Source organism: Lytechinus variegatus, chromosome 2 (genome assembly GCF_018143015.1).
Source record: "Lytechinus variegatus isolate NC3 chromosome 2, Lvar_3.0, whole genome shotgun sequence".
NCBI lineage: Eukaryota > Metazoa > Echinodermata > Echinoidea > Temnopleuroida > Toxopneustidae > Lytechinus > Lytechinus variegatus.
In genome coordinates this window covers 37,459,648-37,484,805 of record NC_054741.1, presented here as the reverse complement: position 1 = coordinate 37,484,805, position 25,158 = coordinate 37,459,648, and the positions used below count along the sequence as shown (strand labels likewise).

Below are 25,158 nucleotides of genomic sequence, written 5' to 3'. Positions count from 1 at the left end.
GCACTTATTTCATGATCTAGTTTTCTAAATGTAACAGAGATCTCCAATAAGATATGAAGGAAGTATTAGAGCCCAATATTTTGAGCATAGTATTATTCGGGTCCATGTTTTGAGCGATAATTTTCTCCTCCTTGTGAATATCGGCCGTTGTGTGCTTACATAATCTGGCGAAATTTTACGTCACACAGCAAGAATGGTTCAATTTGCATAGACAAACTTATTACATCCGTTTCGAAAATTACACCTTTTAGTCATTATCAAGAGTGCGAGTTTATTTATTTCGCATGAATTTTTTTTGCACCATTAAAGGTTTTTTTTATTGGTTTCTGGGGGGCTCAAAGGGACTATGAAAATGCCATTATGTTTGAGCTGGAAAAATGTTTTAATGAATATAATCATTTGTTAAATGACATATATTTACAATGTGGATATGTTTTCAACCTCTTTTTATCTTAAACTAATAATTAAGAAGCAAAATAAATCTAGAAATTATATTGAATTTATAAACGACAAAAAGAAAAGTGCTATATAATAGAAGAGTAATACAATACAGACGAGAGTGTGTATACAATGTAAATGCGTGGCAAGTGCACTTTTAAAACAAAACAAAAATATACATTTGAAATCTCTATAGATTTTTTTGCCTTTCACATTTCATGCAAAAAATCAATGAATTATACAATGTAATATTCTAAAGCAATATTTTTTTCACATAATCGTAAGGCAATGATTACATAATATTCGCTCTTATAAAAATTCTAATAATCTAAATTTATATTCTATATTCGAAATTCATCGCGTACTTCATTCTAAATACCAATTTCTATACATCTAAAATTTTAATTCGAAATATACTACAAGTAATCTACTTATGTTCGTAATTTCAAATATCATACATTTATCTTTCTAGCTATAGAAGCTATCATCAACACGGTACCAATTAATAACCCTCCGCAGAGGTAAGGATTCAATGAATTCATTCGAGACTCTTGCCCAGTACATCACATGAGCGTCAAGGCGTTTTAAAAGAAACCATTTCATGATATTTATTTGGAATGTCAACAAATCTTTGAAGAACCAAACAATTGCGTATGAGCAATAATTAACATGAAGATCGCAGTATGAGCGTCCTACTTCACCCTTCCACAAATAAAACCCACTATCGCGGCCCCGCCTTTATTCAAATAGTAAATGTCTTTCTCTGCCCCAGCTCTTTTTTTCTTCTCATTATCAACTACCATTTTCGCAACGCTAACCCTGGAATGAACATAATTTTTTTTAAACAACTTCTCTTCCCTACTTTCATCTGCTATGGCTAAGTATGCAAATCAATGCAATAGAGCAAATTCTGTGTTGAAGAAAACAAAAACATTATTCGGTAGAATACTGCCCGGTTCCGAATGCTTGATTTGAATAAAATTTGATTAAAACAAATGCATCACTATTATTCAATATTCAATGCAATTAACAGAAAAATATTAAATTTACTCAGCGTATATTTATTGCTGATAATTCTACACATGTTATTACTTTGGAAGCCTGTATGAGCTCAATAATTGGCGTCCAGCGCTATAGGCACTTTAGAACCATATCAAAATTCATGATTATAAAATAATTATTACTTAATTATTCAAAGGCTTTTAACACACAAAGAGGCATACGTAAATGCAACCAAGTATCAGACGATATTGGTTAACTGTTAAATATCATACATTAGGAAGACGTACGGATTTTGTCGTACAAACACGCATTACAAAAATGCAAATTTACACATTCATGTGTACATATCAAAATAAGGAAGAAAATGACTATATATTTTACAAAATTAAGGAAGTCTTTCTTAAAGGAGCAGCTTGTTAAGGAAGGCAACCGTCTAATAACAATATAAGGCACATTTAGGTGTTGCCAACTCGCAACAAGGCGAAAACTATTTACAAAATGCAGAACTTGATAATAATGCTAGTACTAGTCTACAAAAACATAGCAATACATACTTACAACATTAATAATGTACGAATTGCTATATTTGTCTACAATGGTTTTATTCATAAGAGTACATTTATAAAAGTTATTATATTCTTCTTTAATAAACATTTTGTTTTCCATTAAACGGCAAGCCAGCCACACTCCTGACTTTAAAGATAAATCGGAAAGTTCATCTAAAACGTCAGAATTATTTCATTTGCTGGCAAGTCCTCTTTCTCCTTTAATTTTCATTTCTTTATACCGAGGGTTTCTGTCCTATTCTATTACTTTGTTCTATTCTTTTGAAGAATAAAATATTGTAATTTTAATTTTATTTGTACTGATAATGGACGAATACATTTACAATCAAGGCTAATACAATATATCAGAAGAAAAAAGAACGCATGCATGAAGAAATAACCTCTAGTTTGCAAATTGAGTTGTGTTTAAGAGTGGGTAGTGATGTACAACAGTGTTGTGTTCCTTTTTTTATACGTGGATGACACCATCAATGTTTTGAATCAATGAGAAATTCAATTTAAAAAATATGAGCTGAAAAATAAGGCTTCATTTGAATCAAAATGATTAATCTTAATCTTGCCTTAAAAAAAGAGATTTCAAAAAAACAAATCAAATTGGAGTAAAATGCTACATTTAAAGGAGTTGGATGAAAGGAGATGTACGCGACTAAAATGAATTTGAAACACAATAAAGACAATAACTTTGCACACATTTTAGCATATAGAAACACATCATTACTGTGTCGAAAAAGGTGAAAAACACTTTTAAAAAGAACAATGTATTTACTGGAAATGTAAACCAACCGAGCAAACCTGGCAAGCTCATTCTTTATTAAATAATATATCAGCCATTGTCATGGGTACCCAAACTCACTTTTATTTTGCATGAACACAATAAATGCTGAAATTTTCCAATCTTTATTGACAGTTTTGAAAATGTATACGTTTTGGCGCCAAAATAATAGTTCCTATATATTGGGCTCGGTAGGATATTTTTATTGCTGCGCAATGGCGTTTTGGCGCATGAATAAAGCACGTGATAATCAAAACTGGCCAATCAAAACTCGCCGGTGATGTCGTGTTACACACGCAAATGAGCAAAAGGGCTTTACCATACAAAAATTAGTAAGAGCGGTTGGAAAATTCAAGCATTTATTTCTCAATGTATTTGTTTGCAAATACACAAACGTTTTGAGTTTGAGCAAAGCGACCAAGCAAGTCATTTTATTTAGTCCCACACAATAGCAGACGATAAATCTTTCCCGTCTTTCCCCTCATACTCGTCTTTAGGCAACGAATAGTTCCATTTTGCCGGCGAATTGCCGTTGTCGATCTTGCAGGGCACGAACTGCAATGTCTTGAGAAGAAAATGGGACCACAGCCTCTCCGTTTTGACTCACTTGAACGCTTTCTGGAGGTACCTAAACATGCGAGAATTGCAAAAAGATATTTATTAAACATATGAATTCGAACTTTATGAATTAGTTGTAATCTCCATCCGGAAAACTTAAAACAAATCCGAAACATTCAAGTTTTGAAAACCTAAATGAAATTGCGAGTGCAAAATCTAGTTACCGAAGAAGGAATTTAATGGCAAAATTTTGTCCATTTGAAATTTTGGCTGTGAAATGAAACATGTTTTCTAACCTTTGTGATTTGTAAATAAAATATACAGAAATTCCCACAAATCCATTTGTTGCTGTTGTAGTAAATATATTTTGGTCATTTAAAAGTTTGAAACAATATCACAGCAATATCTGTATTGTTACTTTGGGTTGTTTCATGGAAATCGCCAACTAAATGATATCGCGATCTATAATGTATCGATGGATGTCTAAGAGCTAGTGAAAATAATGAGAGAATGTACATAAAAACAAGTTTGATGCCGATGACTGCTCGGATAGATGGCTTTCCAATATAATTGGGATATTCATTACAGAACTCTGAAATACCTGTAGATGAAAAGACTACTATGGTTTTAGAAAGGAATCGTTATTTTGACAACTTCAGCACTGAATGAAGACTGAAATATGCCACCAATTAATAAATATTATCCAAAGTTAAATCTCCCAAAGAAAAACATGCTAGGATTATGAGCTATCAATTTCGAGTATTGGTCAACAGGAAGTCTTCACATTTGTTTTCTCAAACTAAATGATAACAGTTATTTAAAAGGAGCACTAAACTAATATGAGGAATGACAATGTGATAGATGGCTACAATGTGAACAGGTTCATGGTATGTTCCAGAGTGAAACGCGTAAGGAAAAAAGTGCAATAAATGTGCCGTGTATTATTACTTCGTATATCAGAGCATCCGATTAACATTCCTCCACCAGCACATGATCATGACCAACACCAATGGCAACTCGTGTGTCCCCTTGTTCCTTCCACCTGAAACCTCAAATGCATGGTAGCACCCTGTCCCACAAAGAACCCAGTGGTATTGGGAGTGATAGGCATTATACCCCAACACCGAATTAACGCATTCAAAAACCCTACACCAGGGGTAAATCACCATTTCACACCAAATACATCAAGCCATGAAAAAATACACCTGATGCCAAGTAATTATGCATGACCAATATATACACCAGATCAAGGGGCCCATGAACAGTATACCAGACACCAAGACCCAATGAACATTACACCCCCAAACCACCAGGCACCAGTGACCATTATATAACCAAACACCAGGAACCCATGCAGCTTGACACCAGGCAACACCGTAAAGAAAGCACAGTTAGTGTTTAACTGTCTATTGTACCTATTGCATAGTTAGAGTTCATCACCCTGTATAAAAATTAGGAGCCAGAGAGGGGTAATAGGTTGACCCCCTCCAGGCCCCCCTGATCGCCACGTCATTGCCACGCCTCCGTTCCACGGGCCAATTGTAATCCCTTTGAAGGGGGTGGTTAGGAAACAATAATAGTGGTTGAAATGTTAATTATTTTCATTTTTTCTCCATGAGTAAAATGATGGTGAAATTACCCATACAAAACCACAATCCATACAAATACGATATCATCAGAAAATATAGTCTTGTTAGCATTTTGATGCATGCTGTGTTTTTCCTTATCACATTATCCACATGGTGATATTTCTAAAATCATTCCAACGAAAGAATGATTATATACCCTTCTTCAGAATAGCCGACATTATAGTTCCATTATAGTCCTTTATAATGTGCAGAGCGATGAAGGGTTGAGAACGTGCACTCATGCATTATGTATTATCAAAAAATAGAAGCTTATTATTCACGACAGATCAATCAAGTTTATTGAGAAATAGTGGGTGCAACCATTGTGAATTTCGAGCAACTCATGCACTAGTTTATTGGTTTTCATGATTTACACTAACACTTATTTCATCTGTAGAAATGAGCCCAATAAAGACAGTATTGTTCACATATGACAATTTTCATTGACCCCCAATTCTCTATTGCTATATAGCTAGGCTCTTTCGAGCTACACCAACAGATATCCTTTCCCTCTATATTGTTAATGATTCCTAGACTGTCACGAAAAAACAGCTCAGTGAAACAGAGTCTCTACCACTCAATTACAAAAGCATTCAAATTAAAGCATGGGGTTATGATATCATTATTGTAATTATTGCAAGTACAGCTTTTCAAAGACATTTATTAACCACAGTAAAGTTAATAACCTCACGACCAAACATTTTATAAACAAAGAACATTGAATCCGAGAATAACCACAGGAAGAAAGAAAACATTAATAACTTACCCCATAGCCCTGGAAGAACTTCGCAACATCTTGGGCGGTTGCGCCTGTGTGAAGTCCTCGTAGACGAATCATGGCGTTGCTCTGTGCGGCCGCAAACGCCGCGGCTGCAGCGTTAGTTCCGGTAGTGGCGCCTGGGTAGTAAAGTTGGTGCCCCGTTGGCGACACGGGCGGACTTGGGAACCCCGGATGTACGTACATCAATTGCTGTTGGTGCAAGAAAGTGGCGCCGGGTGGGAGCTGGGGATGACCGGCCGCTGCGGCTGCAACGGCTGCGGCGTGTGGACTGGCGTGACCTGGAATGTGTGGCATGGAGGGCACCATACCTGCACTCACCGGTGGCATCTGACCTGGGTGGGTGAGCTGGGCGTGAGGATGGTGAGGTGGTGGAGGGTAGGGGATTGGAGTGGTCGGGGATATTGCGTTTACTGTGGAAGAAACAAGAGTAAGAACAAACTGGTTAAATCGTTAACACTTTTCCATTATTTTCTTTGAAAGCAACCATTTTCCATTTTACATCTATAGGGGCAATAAACATAGACAGTCTTGAATTCAATATCATTTCCAGATTTGGAATGGTCGTTTAAATACTTTCATCTCAAGAACATGATTTTACTAATTTGTACTATTTTTAATCATTGTTTGACCACATTTCAGAATGCTAGAATCACAACTTTCTTATCTATTAGATATTTAGCTTTCGATAAATGTAATCATTATCTCGCTAAATGCGATATGTTCAAGTTTAGACATCTAAAAGACAAATGATAATCCTGTCTCTGTGGCCTAATATCTTCTAAAACCTTCCTAACTAAGCATGCATCTTGAACATCATGGTTATTGTATTGTTTCAGAACGTCTGCAAACGCTAAAAGTACTTACTTTGTGGCTGTGGTGCCTTCTCGTTGCGGATACCACTCGTCAGCACCATCTGCATCTCATCTCCCGAACACTGCATGACTTCTACATAACGCTCCCGCATGTACTTCATATGGCAAGTCTGTGCCGCCAAGCAGGCACGATCTGCAGACGTCATCTGGATAAACGCCTCACCGTTTGGCTTACCCTGGTACGTGAAATGATAATGTTTAAAATAGGTATTGAACGCTCATCATAATACTCTTTAGTGTAAAATAATGAAAATGTTAAATTACTTTTGAACAGGACAGACGAGTGGTTGCACTTTTAAAATGTTCTGATGATATACTATGAGAGAATCAAACTTTTGGCCCTATTGTATTAAAGTGAAGCATGGAGGTAGCTAGAAGCCTCAATGATTCAATCATGATCGTTTGGAACGGGTGAAATTATATTTGAAATATCTTACCTGAAGGTTTAGGACCATGTGGACTCCATGAGGCCGAATGTACTGGGCTGCCTCCCCGAGAAAGTTCATGATGTCTTCGATAGACGCGTTGTACGGGAGGCCTCTCATTCGGATGCAGTCACGCACTACCCCTGCAGTAATGAAGTGCTGGGGTGGAGGAGGGGGCATGGCGTGGATGGGGATGGGGATCATAGTAGGGGGCATGATCGGTTGCTGGGGGATGTCTGGCATGATAGGCTCGGATTGGACACGAGAGAGGACCTGTCAAACAAAAAAATTGAGAAAGAGATGCAAAATAGGAGTTTCATTCGAAATTCGCCTTATCATGATAGACTTACAATCTTTTTCCCTTCCAAGGCCTTTTTTTTAAATCGTTTAAGTCAATTGTGTGAAGTATGAGTCGGTATTTGGCAGTGGAAATGTGTACAAACGAATATAATCGAATTTTTGTTTAACCTAAGTCTATTCCAATCTTTATCCCGTTTATGTAAATAATAAAGGATATGTTGATAAATACAGTCAATGAGAGCCATCCAGTAATTAAACCTAAAACTTAACCATAGAAAACTGCGAACGTATATCCTTAAAATCGTCTTTGTAGATTCTGACCCTTATATTAGGTTTTCAAAATGAAGCATATTTGTTCCGACGATAAAATTGATTCATAGGCCTATTTTCCTTAAAAATCGTTTGAAAGAAAATCATCAAGATTTTAAAATAAACATAGGTTGGAGGTTTACGGAAAACAAACTTTTACTTCTCTTTGGATTGGGAAAATTATAGAGTCGCCTGTACTGCCCTAAGCCCTACGGTAAGTGTCTATCAATGTTACTCAGAATTAGTGGCATATAGAGAGAGAGAATGGGCACTTTATATTTTGGATTGGTTTGAAACACAATTTAAATGCCTTTGGTCACTCACCTGTTGAACTTCGGCAGTGGTGCTTCTGAAGATCTCAATATACCTGTTCTTTAGGTACTCCCGATGCTTGGCAAGTGCCTTGGACACCGCGTCCTCAGAGCCAAAGAGCACGAAGGCATCTCCTGTCATCTTGCCGCTCTTGTGCTTCACGAAGAGGATTCCGTCTTCTCCTCCTGCGAGGGGAATATCCGGTCCAAAGAACTCAACCTGCAAGGGTGAAAATCAGAAGTTGTTGTAGGTAAGTCAATTTAAAAAGTCCTCGCAAAAGTGTAGGTTTTGTTCCAAGTGACCGTCCATGATGTACACTCGCTAACACAACTGCACTATAGTTTTTTTTATACTGTCTTAATGGTTAACGCAATATAAATGACTTAAGACTCTAGATGTTGCAATGTCGAGATGAGTTTTCTCCACTATTTCAGCAGAAGATCCTTTAATACATCAGTAAAAGTTTTTGTGAGTAAACATATCCTTGGTAAATGGTTGGACATTATTTTTTACTCTTTGATCTGACATAACATCCGTGAAGTACACAAGTTGTGCGTACGGGGCTATTGAATGATGGGTTGGTATTTGAATTGACCAAATGGCAGTGTGCATGTAGGTCGACTTTCTATCCCGTTAGCTAATTCCGGTACTAGACAAAAGATAATGGTTATCGCAATACATTTCCTTTGTTGTTAGTATTCTATAATTACATTTTGCTAATTAGCCATGTAACATTAGTCTCGGTCTCTCTCTCTCATTTCTCATCAGTTGGTTTGATTCATGTTCAAGCACATACATTCCACCCCCCCCCCCACTCTCTCTCTCTCCCTTTCTCCCATTCTATCACTTCCTCCACCTTCGTTCATTACCTGAAAATCATTCACCACACCTTTTCACAACCATTCAGATATTTTAAACCACTGGTTAAGAGTGCTAGCTGAAACGTATCTTTACAAGAATTATTGTTTCCTATTTCGTTACGGAAAAGAAAATAATGTCAGTACATACCACATCTTTCTCTTCGATTTTAAATGGTAGACCACGCATGCGCACAATGATATGTCCATCATCTCTAGCTAAAAAGAGTGTTGCCTCTTTCGATGTCCCTGTAAATGGTAAAATAAATAAGTAATTTTGTCACTGTCAGTACTTCAATCTTAAGTATCAATATATTTCTTACAACGTTATATAATTGAAATTATTACGTAGTGCTAATGATTTGTTAGTTGCAGGTATTTTACATGATTTTTTTCAATTATAATGAGTACCTGCTATGTGCAGCTTATCTTCCATGAGGCCTATGCATGGAAAGAGAAATTCCTTATTTGAAATGATTTGGAAATGATTTTAATAAGATACACATATTTTACCATGAACTGACCAAAATGAGGGCGGATCAATGAAGGCAATATCCTGATACCATTGCAGTACAAAAGTATATATTTAGATAGAGACAAGAAAATACCTAGAAGTAAGGAAATACATACCAGCAGCCACGCGGATAAACTCGTCTCCCGTTGCTTTGAATACCTGCAAAAATTCAGACAAAAATGAGTGATTGCTTGAAACTGACCTCATAAAAAACGTAACCAGGTTTTTAACCAATCTACTTTTTAGGCAAAGAAAGAAGTTTCAAACAATCCTTTTTGTTACTGTACTGAACACACACAGCAATGTATGGGCCCCGTTTCAAAATGAAAATACTTATCATTTAGAAATTCAGAAATCTCAGTGATACATTTCTGTCAGCCGGCCACACCCTTCAATTTTAGTAGCTTTTAACATTTCGCAAAGTTTTAATTGATAAATAGTCGAGAAACAGAAATGATCAATTGTACATTAAGCTTGAATGGCAGATTTTATGAATTCTGCTCGAAAACATAAAACCGCAGTTCCTTGTATTCCGTTTATCTCTATTCTGATCGTAAACCATAAGTGGACTCCAGTATTCAAGGCATTATTAAGTCATAACTGTTTTTTTTAAGCAAGCGAGGATTTATGTCCGGTTTCATAGCAGACAATAAAATGTTCATGTAGGTGTCTACTCACTGATTACGCTGTATTTTGGGATAGTGCGTCGTGTTCTGTACAATTTACAAATTAAGAAATTAACATAATGCGCAATGATGTCTCTTCAAAGAGGTTGCCATGATCATAAAATTATCCATTATAAAATGAAATAAACAAAATAAATGATTAACCAATCGCACACAGGAAGATTTATATTTTCCTTTTTCCCCCTTATTTTCTCTACTTCATCTACCCGGGACTAGCACCAAAATATATCACCTAGGTTTCTTATTCATAATTTTCTTTTGTAAACTTAAATAATTTGTAATATGAATATATCTTCTGTTGAAATTTATAATGGTTCACATTTTTCGTTTCTTAACCATGCGTTTGAGAGTAAAGTATTACTGGTATCCCATTTTATCAGGAGTTACCAGGGAGTATAATGGTGCATCAGAATAGCTCACCCGGGAGAGTAACACTCTTCTTTCCTCAAAAGTTGGGTGGACTCTCCTCTTCGCGGAGGGGGGAGGGTGGTGCTCCATTTTTTTTTAAAGAAGACATGTTATTTACCTCAACGTATCTTTTTCCCAGGTTGTGTTTATGCCTCTGGAGGGCCATATCGCGCTGTTCTGAACTTTCGAAGTGTACCATCACCTCCCCATTCCTACGTCCGTGTGTGTTTAGGCAGAGGGCAACACCACCCCTATAAGACAAAAGAAATGTGACATTTTAAAGAAGGCTGATCTATAAAATACACAAAAATGCTGTGAAATTTTCAGAAAAAATGAGAAATCAACACCGAGTAGTGGAACTGTGTGTATTATACATTCAATAATTAGACAAAACAATTAAGGGAAGTCCGTGTTATTTTGTTTTAATCAACGGAAGGAAAATGGCACGAAAAGCGAGGAGAAAAGAAACTCACCTAGCAATGTTGAGTCCTTTGAAGAAACGGAAGACATCTCTATCCGAAGCTTGCCATGGGAGACCGCGGGCTTTCACCGCCGTATCATCCGGTATACTATCTGTCTTGTCGCTATAATGAAACAATATTACACTCTAGTTAGGAGAGTTTGTAATAACTTAGTATAAATCAATCTTTGTTTTGTACTTATCCCGTTTATAAATCGTCTTTCATCGAAATTAATTATGTCATTTAACAACACCTTTCCTGTCTTGAAGTACCTTTATAGGTGCAACTTTGTACCCTTTCAGACCAGGAAATTTTGAAAAAAAAATATAATCTGTAAATTCTGTCCCAAGTGTGGCAAACCTGAACCATTTATATCCAAAGTGTTTCAAAAACGTAACAATTTTCATTGAATGAATGACCTATGTGATTGATTGAAAATAGTAACCATTGCAAATGCAATCAATCTTAACAAATACAATGTAGGCCTGCAGCTCTAGGGAATGAAAAAAACAATCTGAAAGGGGGCCTAGCGAACATGTGTTCCAGTGTTCCGGTAAAAAAAGGCAACAAATCTCGATGTAAATATAGCAAAGAATGAATCAATATTTGCTATGAGAAAGCCGGGCTGAAGTACACTCCTCCGATGTTTACCTTAAACTCACTCTAAGACGATAGCTTTACACCATTTTAGTGAATGCCTGAGTGGAAATTAAATACTTATTAGATACATAAGTAGCATGCTCGTGCGATGGAAAGGATGAAACATAGAGGTCTAACCCCTCTAAGTGTGCTGCTTATTCAAGAAACGACCCGGCTCCCCTTGTATGTTCTCCACATGGGAAAAGTTAAGTAATTTCCTTTAACGACTTTTTGTTTTATTCTATTTCATTTATATTAATGGACGAATAAAGTTGCAATTACATTTGTACTCAAAGAGAATTGTGAAATACGATAATGGTCCACTCTCTATTGGCACACTCTATTACCAATCAATATTCTAAATTGCCATTTTCAATTATTCTCTCAAATTAGGCTGTGTACTTGAAACCAAAATAAATCAACGAACCAAATCTTAGGGAAAGAAAAACTCCAGCTGTTGAATATTGTTAAATTTATAACGCCTCACAGTACCTGACCTTAAAGGCGTGAAGGGTAACCTATAGGCTTAGTAAAATTCCCAACAAATATCGATATCAAATGAAGTCGCATATATTTTTCGTAATATATACAAATACAGTAAATCATTATTCAGTTAGGAATTTTGCATTAAATGCAGCAATAATTTTGAAATTAGATTACAAATTGGTAAACGTAATAATAATAATAATAATTGGCATTTATTTAGCGCTTTATCAATCTACAACTGTTCAAAGCGCTTCACAATTATGATTACCCGGTCACTGGATTCATAGCATTCCAAGCAGCGTATATGATAATGTAAAAGCTACATAAGTACTTTTCATACGTATATGAATACTTATCATACGTATATGATAATGTAAAAGCTGCATAAATACTTTCAATGATCTATGTTTTGGGTCTTTTTCTTTTAAAATATGTATAACTGCGATATCTATATTGTTAGTGCATGAATTGCGTCGATTAGAGTGACTTGTAACCTATAGAGTTAATCATTTTGTATAACATTTGACAATTTATTTTCATTATCATAAAATTGATTTTAATACGTTGAATGCATTTTTCCGACTTACTATGTTCCTGGTTCGTATTTCTTCGTGACATAATCCGGTTTGATGAACCGATGATCTGGAAAGAAAAAAAAGTAAAATTAGATTAGATTGAACCAAGAAATCAATTAATGACAGGTATGTCTATACATGATATGGGAGATGCCTTTTCTTTTCCCTAAGTACATATGAGATTTTTTGTCATTAGTGACATGGAAAACAAAAACATAAGGAATATCATATAAAAAATATATTCTTATCTGTTTAATCAAGCCTCTTTACCACGGTCAAGAATTGTAGCGTTGTTTTCAAGGATTTCATCCCCGAAAATACATCAAGCAAATGGGTGTCTTGAAACCAAATAACATCTTGCATTTTTCCCACAATCAAGTTTGATATCAAGATTAAAGTTATCTCGTTACCGCTACAGTAACTCGATGCACGTGTGAAATTAGGATTTTTCTATCATTTTCTGATTTATATATTAAAAAGAGAATCACTCATCTCTTGGTTAAAACAATATCAGTGATGCCTGATAGATAACAGCCCCCATGATTGAGCTTGTTTACACTACACGCTGTATAGACATGGACCTTTGTGTAAACTGGCCACATGTTGTAAAACGGCGCCTCGTTGCGGTGGGAAACCCCCAGCTGTTAACACGTGACTAGGCGAGACGACCAGTGGTTTGGCTAGAGCGTGGCCTAAATCTCTCACGCCGTGCCACGCCCATATCACAATCACCTTCCTGTTCTTTTTATATTTCCTTATAAAGTTGTACTACATTTAATTATTTCAAAGAATATTAGTATATGCATCAGATGCTATCTGAAATTGGTGATCCTCTTTTCTTAATCTTTTTATTCAATTTTTATTTGAGCTCATTTTTATGCAGATAATATTGCTCAAATTTGTATTCATCATGATTGTCTTCTTTATCTATTTTGTCTAGAATTCGACAAATACTTAATCACCCAACAACAGAATGAAGAGCAAGGGGTTTGGTGTGTATTGTATTCTTCCTTTTATCGCTAATATTTTGATGATTTTGCGGTTCGTGACTAAACTTGGAAGAAATAATATTTCTAATGGTAATCGATAGCATGGCCTGGGAATCCAATACAACATCGAGTTTTTGTGTTTTATATATATTGGGGGTCGTTCAAATCCTCCATATGAGTAGGCGAGTGATTCTCAGCATCATGGGATTTGAAAATCACTCGCAATCGATATGGCTAAAATTGCTCTTGGGCCACATGTCTTCTTCTCACGTCCATTCTCCGTTCATCCATTGCCGTGTTCACTACAATTTTAGAAGATATTTTTCAACACAGAAATCGGAATTATTTGATATAGGTACATGCGTTATAAAAGGAAGCACACGCATTTACATTATTTTGTAGGGGTCAGAACATTAAATGATATATGTACCCGTTCTTTTTGTTAAGAGAACAAAACAAGGTGGTGCCCTGCCTAAGGTCTATCTTCCCAGTCTCTTGGCTTTGGTTGACCTGGGGGCCGTTTCATAAAGCTGTTCGTAAGTTAAGAGTGACTTTAAGAACGACATGGTGATCCTTTCTTGTGATAAATATTCCATTAACCATTAATATATTTTCACTGATTATTTAGCGCGTAGGGAAGGTTCACCGGTCGTTCTTAAAGTCGGTCTTAACTAACGAATATAGCTTTATGAATCGCCCACCAGCAAAGTGATTATACGTAAGTCTATACTACTCTGTCAGTAGTAGGTCCATGGTTAGTGCAACGTTGTAGTAGTGCAGCCGCCTCGGGTCACGAGGCGGATGTGGGGGCAATTAAAGGCGAAGAAATTGTGACCACATTTTTAAAGTAACTAATGGGTATAACCAGCCGGTAGGGTGCAGTAAAAGTAAATATTAGTATAACTCATGTACAAAGAAAGAAGAAATGTAACTCCAACGTGATTACAGATTATATTCTTTACTTGCGGCGTAAAGGTATGTCGATTAACTTTTGATTGATCATATTCCATATAAAAGGAAATAAAGTTTGTTTTACCGATTGCAGTGTTATGATGGTGTGATTAGGATGATAAAGTATTGCCTAGTTTGATTGTATTTTACATTATTTTATTTACCAACAATATTCACATGTTTACAGGTTATGAAAAAAATAGCATTACAGTTACACGGATGTATCTATATATATGTTTCATTTCCAATAATGTTCATTTTTATGATGTTTGGTTTGCGGCACGATGAGTCGTATAATAAACGTGTCTGAATATTCTCGCTGCATAATTATGTCACAATTTTAGATCAAAGTGATCTCGGAATTGACCAATGGTACCGTTGTAGTGAATTATCCTTTATAAACTCACAACTAATATCCAGGTAAGATGGATTGTATCGTTTACGTCAGAAAGCATTGGTATAATATAATCCTCAAATTCTATCAGACTGAAGGAATTAATTGTCGTGATTAGATGTATTACTTACGATCTGAGATCATCTTGGTGACTATACTGGCCATCGTTCGGCACTCATCAATGCCGGTCTCTGTGTAGTTAAAGTTACCCACGTCTATTTTCAAATCTGAGAAAGGAGGCTGTCGTCAAGGAAATGCACTTCCTAAACAAAATAATACATTTCTAAGCATATATCAATATCAATCATTTAGGCCCGATAAACAAATCAGGCCTCATTATACAATGTTAGGCCATAATGTATCATCATTCATTTGGAGCTAAACTCAAATTAGCATTTCGCTATTATATTAGCTCCAATTACCTATACTTTGGTTCATAATACTGTTTTAAGTAAAATGTATACTTGACAGTGAGAATTGGTGATAAATACAATTCAGTTCCAATTAAAAGGTGTGCTTTAATGATTATATGTTGTTGAACTGCAATAATTTTATTGAGAGGCGAATTCAAAGCGCAGAAGATGTTAATCATCATAATAAATGATAAAGATAAGAGATGAATTAGTTGATGTAAGCCTGAGCAAATGAAAAGGTGCGACGTTTCGAATTCAATGTTGCTAGACTTCCTAAAAAAAGAGTAAATTATTGCATCAACCCTCCCTCGACATGTTTTCATTGCTTGAATATCAAAACGGGTCGCACTCCGTGACCAAGTTCACTTCAGATTATTCCACTGTTAGGCAAACATGATCTAATACAAAATACAAATAAAGGTTTGATAATACATATGAATGTTGACATTCCTAAACGTTACGTATAAGGCACAAATAAAATTTTGATGATAATACTGAATATTGATATAGCTAAAAGTCATCAATAAAACTATTTGATATGATAGACATTTAACAACAGAGGTGGGGCAGTAAATAGTACTGAGAGGGAGCTAGTGACAAAGTAACCTATAGTTGACTTCATTAAATTGTACGGTTTAAAAGAGGCAACACCCAACATCCTATTTAAATACTCATATTCCATAATTCTTATACCCCCTCCCATAAAGGAACCATACTGTCTCCCTTCACCTTGGCACCGCCCCTGATTATTAATGCGAGAAGGTAAGTTTGTTCCTGTTTGCATCCGGAATCGCCCGTTTGCACCCTAGCAAAACGCAACTTTTTACCCTTTAGTGTGCATTAATATTTGTTTTCAAAAGATACAACTACATGCAACCTAAAAAGGTGCAAAATACAGCTAACCCGAAATCCCCGTAGGTTGCAAGTGTCCACCAAAAAGGAGCTCCCGATGTTTGATAAAAGGGTGCAAATTGCTTTAATAACGAAAAAAGATATTCTATGTTTTATTGTCTCTTTTTTTTTCTTCAAAGTATTTTTGTTGCTGCCGTTTCATATACTTCTTAATCCTAAAGCGCCATAATTGATTCTTCGGAGAAGTTATATCTGCTCGTCGCGACAAATCGTCCCTAGCTGCCGTCGTATCCCTCGGCAAAGTTTCCGCTCACAGCATCCCTTGTGAGCTTTAATTATCTCAGTTTTGTTTTTCGTAAGTCACGAAATTCATCTCAGCAAATACTACTATTTCCCGCGTATCTATCATGTTCCAACTTAATGTGGAAAGCGTGAAAGTCACACGTTTTCACACTCCCAATGGGCATTTGTGGACTACTTTAAGTCCACTTTGACTTTGAACAGCGTATGAACTTGTGGCTCAACCAAACCCGATTCTCCGTAAACATCCCAAAGAGTGAAAAGGCAATTTACATCGTGGATACTGCAAAATGGTGACAAACAACTTCACATTAAACGTTCAACATGATTGATTCAGTTCGCACCATGATAATTAATCATCCTTGCCACCGTACGGCAAATCAAATCTGGGCTAGTATAGAGACCAAAAGAAAAATCAGAGAGGAAAGAGAAACGGGGGAGATAAAATCTAAATATATCATTCTGCATTGTTTGCATTTTCGTCCCCTTGATGTTTTTTTCATGCGCTATTGCACAACAGGCTGATCATTTTTCTATTGCCAATTTAAAGCGCAGGGGTGGAACACCATCGAAAATGCAAACTTGGAAATGGGTGCTAAAGGTATAATTGAGTGATTTTCATGCACTAATAAAACTTGATTTCCTTTTCTACTCCCCCCCCCCCTCTCTCTCTCTCTTTCTATCTCTTGCTCTCACGCTCTCTTTATATTTCTTTCGACCCTCCCTTTCCCAGTGTATATCGATAGAGTGTGTGTGTGTGTGTATGTGTGCGTGAGTGAGAGAATGTGTGTGTATTGCAAATCATTACTGAATCAAAAGAAACCTGTTAAATGTGCATTTTCACGTTTCATTAAATTTCACTTGGATCAAAATGAAAATTAATTTGTGTGTGTTTTGTGAGGGTGTGCGTGTGTGTGTATGTGGGACAAATATGTCCGTTTGTTAGTTTCCAATAATGAAATTGCTATAATTGCAATAGATTATGATTATCATCATTTTGAAGATTGTTATTATTATTTTCATTTCCATCATCATTGTCAGTATCGTTTTCGTTATGGCGTTTATTTAAAAAAAGCATGTGATTTGAGGACGAACTTCTCCTTGTTTGTTACATCTCATTTTTATTTTCCTAAACCTCCTCGAAATCCAAACATATTTTCGCCAATCAGTCTATAGCTCCATGTATTTCTTCTTCAATAATCACCCTGTTTTCCGAAGTATTCCTTTTGCCCTCCTTTTTGGTCTCCCCAGTTTATGGGTCCTTGCATTGTTACGCTTGCTCTCCCGTGGCGCTCAGAGAACAATAGTCAGGGATGAGACGGTGAGCGTGGGATAGGCCCCGGGCAAGTTCGGTATGTGGTTGCTGAATGCAGCTACTTCAACTTCTGTGATCTCAACACGCATGAAATACTTAAAGCAATACCTTTAAAATACCCAAGCAATGCCAAGTACAACTGGGGTAGTAGCCGTGATAATCATATAGATAAGACAGAATTATTAGCCATAATAATAATTCAATACATTTGCAAAAACATAAGCACGGGTTTGATTAAAATATTAATTCATTAAAATTAAATGAAGCAAGAAATATCTTCATTATGCTTTCCTGTGTCGAATTTCCTTGTACGTCCATGACTATCTTTGTAAATCACTCGATAATTATTTAAAAAAAAACACCCTGAATTGTATTCTCCCGAGAATCGTTATAAAAAGTTAAAATATTAAAAGCGTAGGATATTAATGTACAAATGACTAGGAGTGTTAGCAATTAAAAATTGCCCTCTAATGTGGAAAAGTGTTCTCTTATATCGACTGATGTATACAATATTTAATTAAACTATGATGGAAACTGATGAGAGCGCGGGGTAAATGTTTATGTAGTTTGTAATATGTTAATACCAGACATAGTTCAGCGTTACTTTCAAAAGAAATGGTTGGTTTGCTAAACAATTTTCCATGATTTGTTTTATCTTATGAAAAAATACCTCTTCTTGTTCGTTCTTCCCATCCGGCCTTTTATCAAACTCTAACATAACAACAACAGTCAAATAACAAATCAATATTTCAGTATTTATTCAATCACTGATTGCGGTTGGTAAGTCCATTTAGATCATGGGTTATGGTCGGCTGGTTACAATGTGTGGTTCGCTAAAGAATCACCGAATAAATAGCATTCCAGTGAATATGGATGCTGCTTATGAATTTATGATGCATTATCATGCTTCACAATAGCAAGTAATATGTGTACACCCGCAGTCACGAAACTACATGTATCTCACACACATTTGAACTCACTTAAACAAGTACTGAATGTGGTATGCTGTATTCATATGTAACATAATTATGCAAAGATGTAGGCCTATTGATTTGACGAATATCAAAAGTAAATATGAAATTACTACAAAATGAATAAATGTCACACGTACTAATATTGTGCATTTAACAAAGTGATGAATTTGTGTAATTCTAATTAACTAATCTCCAGGGATTTTCAGGTGAATCACTTAAATTATCCAACATTATTCATTATTGTTCTTCGATCTCATCTCTCTTTTGTAATACCTTTTCTAGATGTCATCAAACTGTTTAGAGAATGGCGGTCTAGTCACAATAAGTGCATGATTTTAATGTTTTAATGATAATGATTGAGAATCTTTCGAGTAGCTTTGCAAAAAAAAAGGAGATATACAGATTGAGGTACTACCGATTAAGAAACAGAAAAAAAGAAAATGCCTGCACATTGTCCGAGGTTCTATCAATACTAATCATCGCTTTTAAACAGGATTTAATCCTCGATTTTCTACGAATTTTCTCCAACATAATTTGTGTTGCAGAGTCTCGTTAAATTCATCAAAAGATGGACTCGAAACGTACATTGAAGAAAACCTTTCTACTGTGAAAGATTGTGAGATGTCTGGTGCATTAAAGTATTAGACGGCAGAAATATTTGCTTTGCCGCCTCCTTCCCCCCTCCCCCTCCTTTACATTCTGGCTAGCCTTGCTATCAGAAAGACCTACTTTTAATTATTCAATCTTGAAAAGGCCAGACAGATTCCACTTAACTTCAAAACACTCTTGATATGAGAATAAGAATGCATAGAAAACAAGCGAGAAACTGTTTCATGGACGCAGAGATGTGGGGTCATGCTTTACAAAATAATCAATTCGAAACGCCATTAAATGAATCCTTATCGGAGGTATGAATAAGAATGAGGCCAAAGCGAAATGAGAATATTTCCTGTCCAATCAGCAATGTGGGTGAGGAGTGTGATACAAAGAGTGACCATTAATCAAGGTTATGCCTGTAGTGTATGGAAGTCGTCTTTTTTGTAAGGACGAACTAAAAATCTTCACATTTATGGTCTTAGATTACACAAGACCAGGAACAACTTGAATCAAGTGTGAATTAAAAAAAAAACAGTGCTCGATAGCTCATGAAATAAGTGGGATGTTCATTTTTTTCATACATTTATTTTCATATATCAAAAGGAACAATGTATTATATTTCTAAAACTCAGGCCTAGAATGTATAAATCCGAATCTTTCATACAATCCGAGCTGATATTGTACTTTGGATGGTAGATTTACTATTTTGTAACAAGGAAGTCAAAATAATTCAGGTGCGACGCGATAAAATTACTTTTTAAAATGGTTTCATTGGTTAAAAGGTTCTGCAGAACAAAGCGCCTGAAGTCAGTGTCTGGTTGACAAGTAATGCGAAAGGAATATTTTATATCTCACTTGTTTAAAGACTGCAGAAACCATAAGACAATTAAGTTCGGATATCTATGAGAAGTCCATTGGCACTTATAGCGCCATTTCCTTCCGAAATATACTTGGCCCTGGCGCCAAATCAAAGGTCCGATTTTAAAGTTGAATCGAATAGGAAATGGCGACAAAAACGCTAGTTGTTTTGGACCACGCCCACCGTACACACCCTTTTAACCCCTGCATAATCTTCACACACTATTACACAAACAAAAAAGCGTACACATCTACACACACGCACAACCACACACCCTGTTACCCTTCCCCTTTTTCTAAATTGTCTAGATAATAGAAAACATGGAACAAATAGTGTCGACTCGAAGGGCAACATAGAATATATCATCAAATACTGTGCAGATTCTAGGTGAATGGTAGGTGTATTAAACTCAGAAATTGTAAATGCATTTTAGCTAGAATTTTCCCTGAGCAAACTTACGTTTGCTAATCCATAGTAATTTTGTTTTTACTCTTTACTCCAGAGTTGGTATCGTTGAGAATTTTACTTGCACATCGCACATACACACGCACTCGCAATCACCATCAACATAAACATCTCGTTATAAAGCTTTCGGGGTTGCAACAAATTCAAGATTCATGCTTTCCAATCATGCCGACATCCTCAATCATGTAAGTTGCACTTTTCAACTCTGAAAACCAACTCCATCGTGAACCCACCCCCTCACCCCGTGACTAGCCTCGCCCGAATACTGTCCTTTTACAGATCGACTACATGAATACATCGAGCTATTCATTTAATTATACCTTAATCCGTTTGTGACCTCGTTCGCGAACCTCTCACAAAAACGGACACAGGTAACATCCAAGTGGGCCATGAGAAAAATAATTCATTCACCTCCAAAAGAATATTCTTTTGAGAGTTCGATAATGCTTCTGAAAGACCGAGATGATAAAATCGATTATCTTTCCTCACGTGCATCATAATTCTTGCAAGAATTTGAGCTACCTTTTTAAGCACAGGTTCTCTTGTTGTGTGACCCCTGCCTCGGGTGCAATATCATTAACATACCATGTTTTGTCCTCTCCCTTCGGGTTTCAAATACATGCAATCATAATGTTTACTCGAAATGTTTGTTATTATTGTACCTCCTTTTTTCTCAAAGTGCAATGATATTTACAATAATCAAGCTAAGGTCCATCATATATTGTGAGCAATATTTTCTTTAGATTTTCGTCAAAAAATAGGCAAATTAATCATTATTGAATCGTTTTAATGGGAGATTCATACAGCTATTTCCATCAGTGGAAAATGTCCGCATCACACATACGTTACTCTTCCTTTTCGGAGAATAGTTTAATATTAAGGGTATGAAAACAAAATTATTATAGATAATGATTTTTATCCATCTGGCTTTATAAGTAAAGATTATTTGCTACCATACTCTGAACCATTCATGGTGTTTAAATTTCTACAAAACACTGTTAAAATTAAAGGGGCATTCTGTATAAATCCATACCAAATGCCGTATTTGAAAGAAAGATTTTTTTCTTATACACGAAGTATTGAACATTCAAGTAGCACTTTCTTTACACATTCAAATAGAAAATCAAACCCTCTTAAGACGCAAAGCTTCGTAGCTCATAAAATGCAAAATCCTTGAAAAGTACTCAACCCCATTGTATTAGGCAGGGGCACTTTTGGACAATACCGTACACTATCATCGCCCGTAATCTGACCCCTCCATCAATCCTACAATCCTATAATTTGGCTCGTGAAGAATAGAAACGAAGAAAATAACAAAGAGAGTGGGATTATCATGTTCGTGTGGTGAAAACAGCCAACTTTTTATGAGCCCTTTCCTCACCTCTTTCACAAGGGTCAATGCCGAAATTATGTTCATTGTTTACAAAATAAGAAGGCCTTTTCATTTTTTTTAATTATAAGACATCATTTATCATTCGGAGAGAACATGAAAATGTTATGAAAGGGAGAGGGGTCCCTTTCATCAAAATTATGAGTATTACTTGGCGAACCTATAGAGCGAAGAAATTCGGGGAATGTGTATTTTGCTTGCAACATGGAGTGCACCAACTTTTTTTGCTGCTTTGATTGCCTAACGTAGCAGCATTTTTTTTTGCAATATTTGGTATCGTATAAGGTAAAAGCAAATTACATTTCTATTTTTGCCATGTACTTTATCGCGAATCACGTTTTGTATTGCAATTCGCATTTATTGGTTTTCCTTGTCCTGTCCATTCATATCACTGTCTCGGAGAATTGGATTACCAATTCGTCATATCGATTTATCGATTGCGGTCAGTGAGCTGTGCAATGGACACACACCTATAGGTCAACACGGAGAATGAATACATCGTTGAACGCAAAAGCACCTTCCCGAAAGCGAAAGACAAAGTGAATACAAACATAACTTTATTCAAGCGACTTAGTCTTATCTAGGACGTTAACGTACGTATTTTTTTTACATGTTCTTATAAATTAAAAGAACAATGCGGTTATACTGTTATTCTTTAATGCATTGTTAAATTCGCAATAAGCGGAACCACTATGAGACAAAATCTTAAATAATGGAATATTTCCATTTCATATGAAGCTGTTTACGCGACCGCATGAAATCTTGTGTGTCGGGCTCCTGTCTTGTCGGTCCCAGAGCATGGCGTGTTTTCACGTTACGGCTCGTAGCTTTTTCGCGTGGGTGTATAAAATCAAATAAAATGACTTTTAAAAGTTGCACTGGTTAAACTTGGTCATTATAACTACATAATAAGTTCACGACCCATATCAAATGGAAGGGTCGCACAATAGATCGCAAGGATCAAGTCAAAATGGCTCCCCAAAGTTTTGATTTTCAAAGCCTAGAAATGGCGTCTTGATTTGTACGCCATGGTTATAGAGATGACTTGTATAATGTCTCCGAGGCCTGAATAAAGATGTTGCATGTGGTAAATTGGCCATCCGACGGTAGCTCCCATTTATTACTTTATCTAAATTGACTGTTGGGTACTGATGCCCTGGAAAGTACCTTTGGATGGCAAAGATACCATAAGGGAAACCCTTTTTTTTCAATACTGGATAGAAGTTAAACTGATCGGTATTGGATTACAATGTAATAAGTATTAATCGAACGGTGTGAATCGTCATCAATTACCATGCATGGTACATAAAGTTGTTGTTAATCCTCCCAGATTAAAATCATATCACTTAAGCTTTTATTAATCAATTTAACAGGGATTTCTTGGAAGGAAAGGGTTGATTTATTTCACAGGTTTATTCTCCCAAGGGGTTGTTACGCAATCATCTTTCTATAGAAGGGTGTGTATCATGCGCATTCAATTTTGTACGAAAATGGTGAATATGGATCCCGGGAAAGTTAGTGGAGGCAATTAACTGAAGAATAACCCTGCCCCCTCTGGCTCCCACGCCCCCCCCCCGCCATCTGTACGTACTTAGACCAAATGACGTCACTGATCTTCCGTATCGAAGTTATACAAGATGGCAGCCTCCAATTTAATTTTGTACAAAAATGATGAATATAGATCCCGGGAAGTTAGTGGAGGCAAGTAACTGAAGGATAACCCTACGGAGTGAAAGGAATTTCAATATGCAAGACTTCAAACATCAGATTAATAAAGTACAATCATAAGGATAGTCATAGTGCAGTACATGTAGCTTCTTTTCTTTTTGCTATCAGTGACGAGATCTGAAGACCTATCTACCCCTTCGTAACATTTAGGATTTTTTTTTTTTTTTTCTTTTTCTCTTTAGAGTTAACAAGAGGAAAATCAGAATAATTCTAGAATACACATTCGATTTTTTTTTCAAAATGTAAACTTACATCATAAGCGGTCAATGTCCTGTCTAACTTAACATTCAGAAATGATTTTTTTAAACAAAGTGGAGGGGTGAAGTTCCCTCTTATGCAAGGAAGTAGCCCACTCCCAAAGTACGATACTTAAACTTCTACAGAATGCCTTTCGTCAATTTTTAATCCGTTTCCACGCAGGAAATCCGTTCCAAAATCCGCGCCAAGAGAGAAAATGACAATTAATCATTTTTGGTATTTCGATATCCCATTGACATTCCCATTTAAGTAAAACTACCCTAGAACCCTGAAGATAATTCTTAATGCTTTTAACCGCGAAATAAAGGAGATAATGTTTACGATAATAACCACTGCACTCTGAAGATTTCTTTACGTCTACTGGATTTCATCATGACAATGGATCCAGATTACCAATGTCTTTGGGACAAGACATAATCGATAAATGCCCTTATAAGTTTCTTTCATGGTAAGAAAGGCCTCTATTCTTAAGCTGAGACTATGAGGCAAAGGCATAATTTGTGGGCCAAGGCAAGGTAAACGACTGACTTCAGTGGAAAGAAAAAAAAGAAGAAAGGTTGGACCAAGAGTTGGACATCGAGTCGTGCATCGGCGCCAGTGAACAGCCCACTCGGCTTTGAACCACAAATAATGTCGATTCATGAGATGTCTTCGGCAGTTCCTGGTTCCAAGGCTGTTTATAACATAAGACTGGAGACCTGGGAGGCAGGTGCAAATAACAGTAGCCTGCAAATAAGAATGAACTATACTTGGGGCGCGCTCCCTCAGAAAATTACACATGAATGCTACTTCCTGATAACAAAATCTTTCAAATGCAACCACTCTATTTTATTAAAATCTCGTTCAGTAACAAGTAAATGTTTTATACTATTTTTTTTACTGTATATTAGTAAGATCCAAATAAATCAACGTAGCCTACGATTTAGAAATTGCACTTCGAATCATAATTTAGGGGGGAATATTGAAAATTTGTGCTGTAGTATTATGCAAGCACCCTTCTCCGGCACCGTTCTCCGTCGTAAACCATTCCCATCTAGCAGCATAACATCTTCAAGGGAAAGAAAGGTTTCCAAATGGTAAGGAA

At 36.2% G+C, this 25,158-nt stretch overlaps 1 protein-coding gene across 5 annotated transcripts in view; it reads right to left on the bottom strand.

Moving 5' to 3' along the window:
* Positions 1 to 1,285: 1,285 nt before the first annotated feature.
* LOC121408022 (epithelial splicing regulatory protein 1-like) overlaps positions 1,286 to 25,158 on the bottom strand; it is a 42,373-nt gene continuing 18,500 nt past the window's right edge. For 4 of the 5 annotated variants that reach the window (XM_041599322.1, XM_041599321.1, XM_041599323.1 and 1 more), the window contains 11 exons: positions 15,055 to 15,150; positions 12,602 to 12,656; positions 10,902 to 11,012; positions 10,547 to 10,679; positions 9,451 to 9,493; positions 8,972 to 9,069; positions 7,976 to 8,182; positions 7,055 to 7,315; positions 6,610 to 6,793; positions 5,731 to 6,155; positions 1,286 to 3,406 (listed from right to left, as the gene is read on the bottom strand). In XM_041599322.1, coding sequence (XP_041455256.1) covers positions 3,272 to 3,406; positions 5,731 to 6,155; positions 6,610 to 6,793; positions 7,055 to 7,315; positions 7,976 to 8,182; positions 8,972 to 9,069; positions 9,451 to 9,493; positions 10,547 to 10,679; positions 10,902 to 11,012; positions 12,602 to 12,656; positions 15,055 to 15,150 — 1,748 coding nt within the window. In that variant the 3' untranslated portion in view covers positions 1,286 to 3,271. Of the gene's footprint in view, positions 3,407 to 4,751; positions 4,885 to 5,730; positions 6,156 to 6,609; positions 6,794 to 7,054; positions 7,316 to 7,975; positions 8,183 to 8,971; positions 9,070 to 9,450; positions 9,494 to 10,546; positions 10,680 to 10,901; positions 11,013 to 12,601; positions 12,657 to 15,054; positions 15,151 to 25,158 lie in introns of all 5 variants that reach the window. The other variant, XR_005968977.1, reaches the window with a different exon arrangement.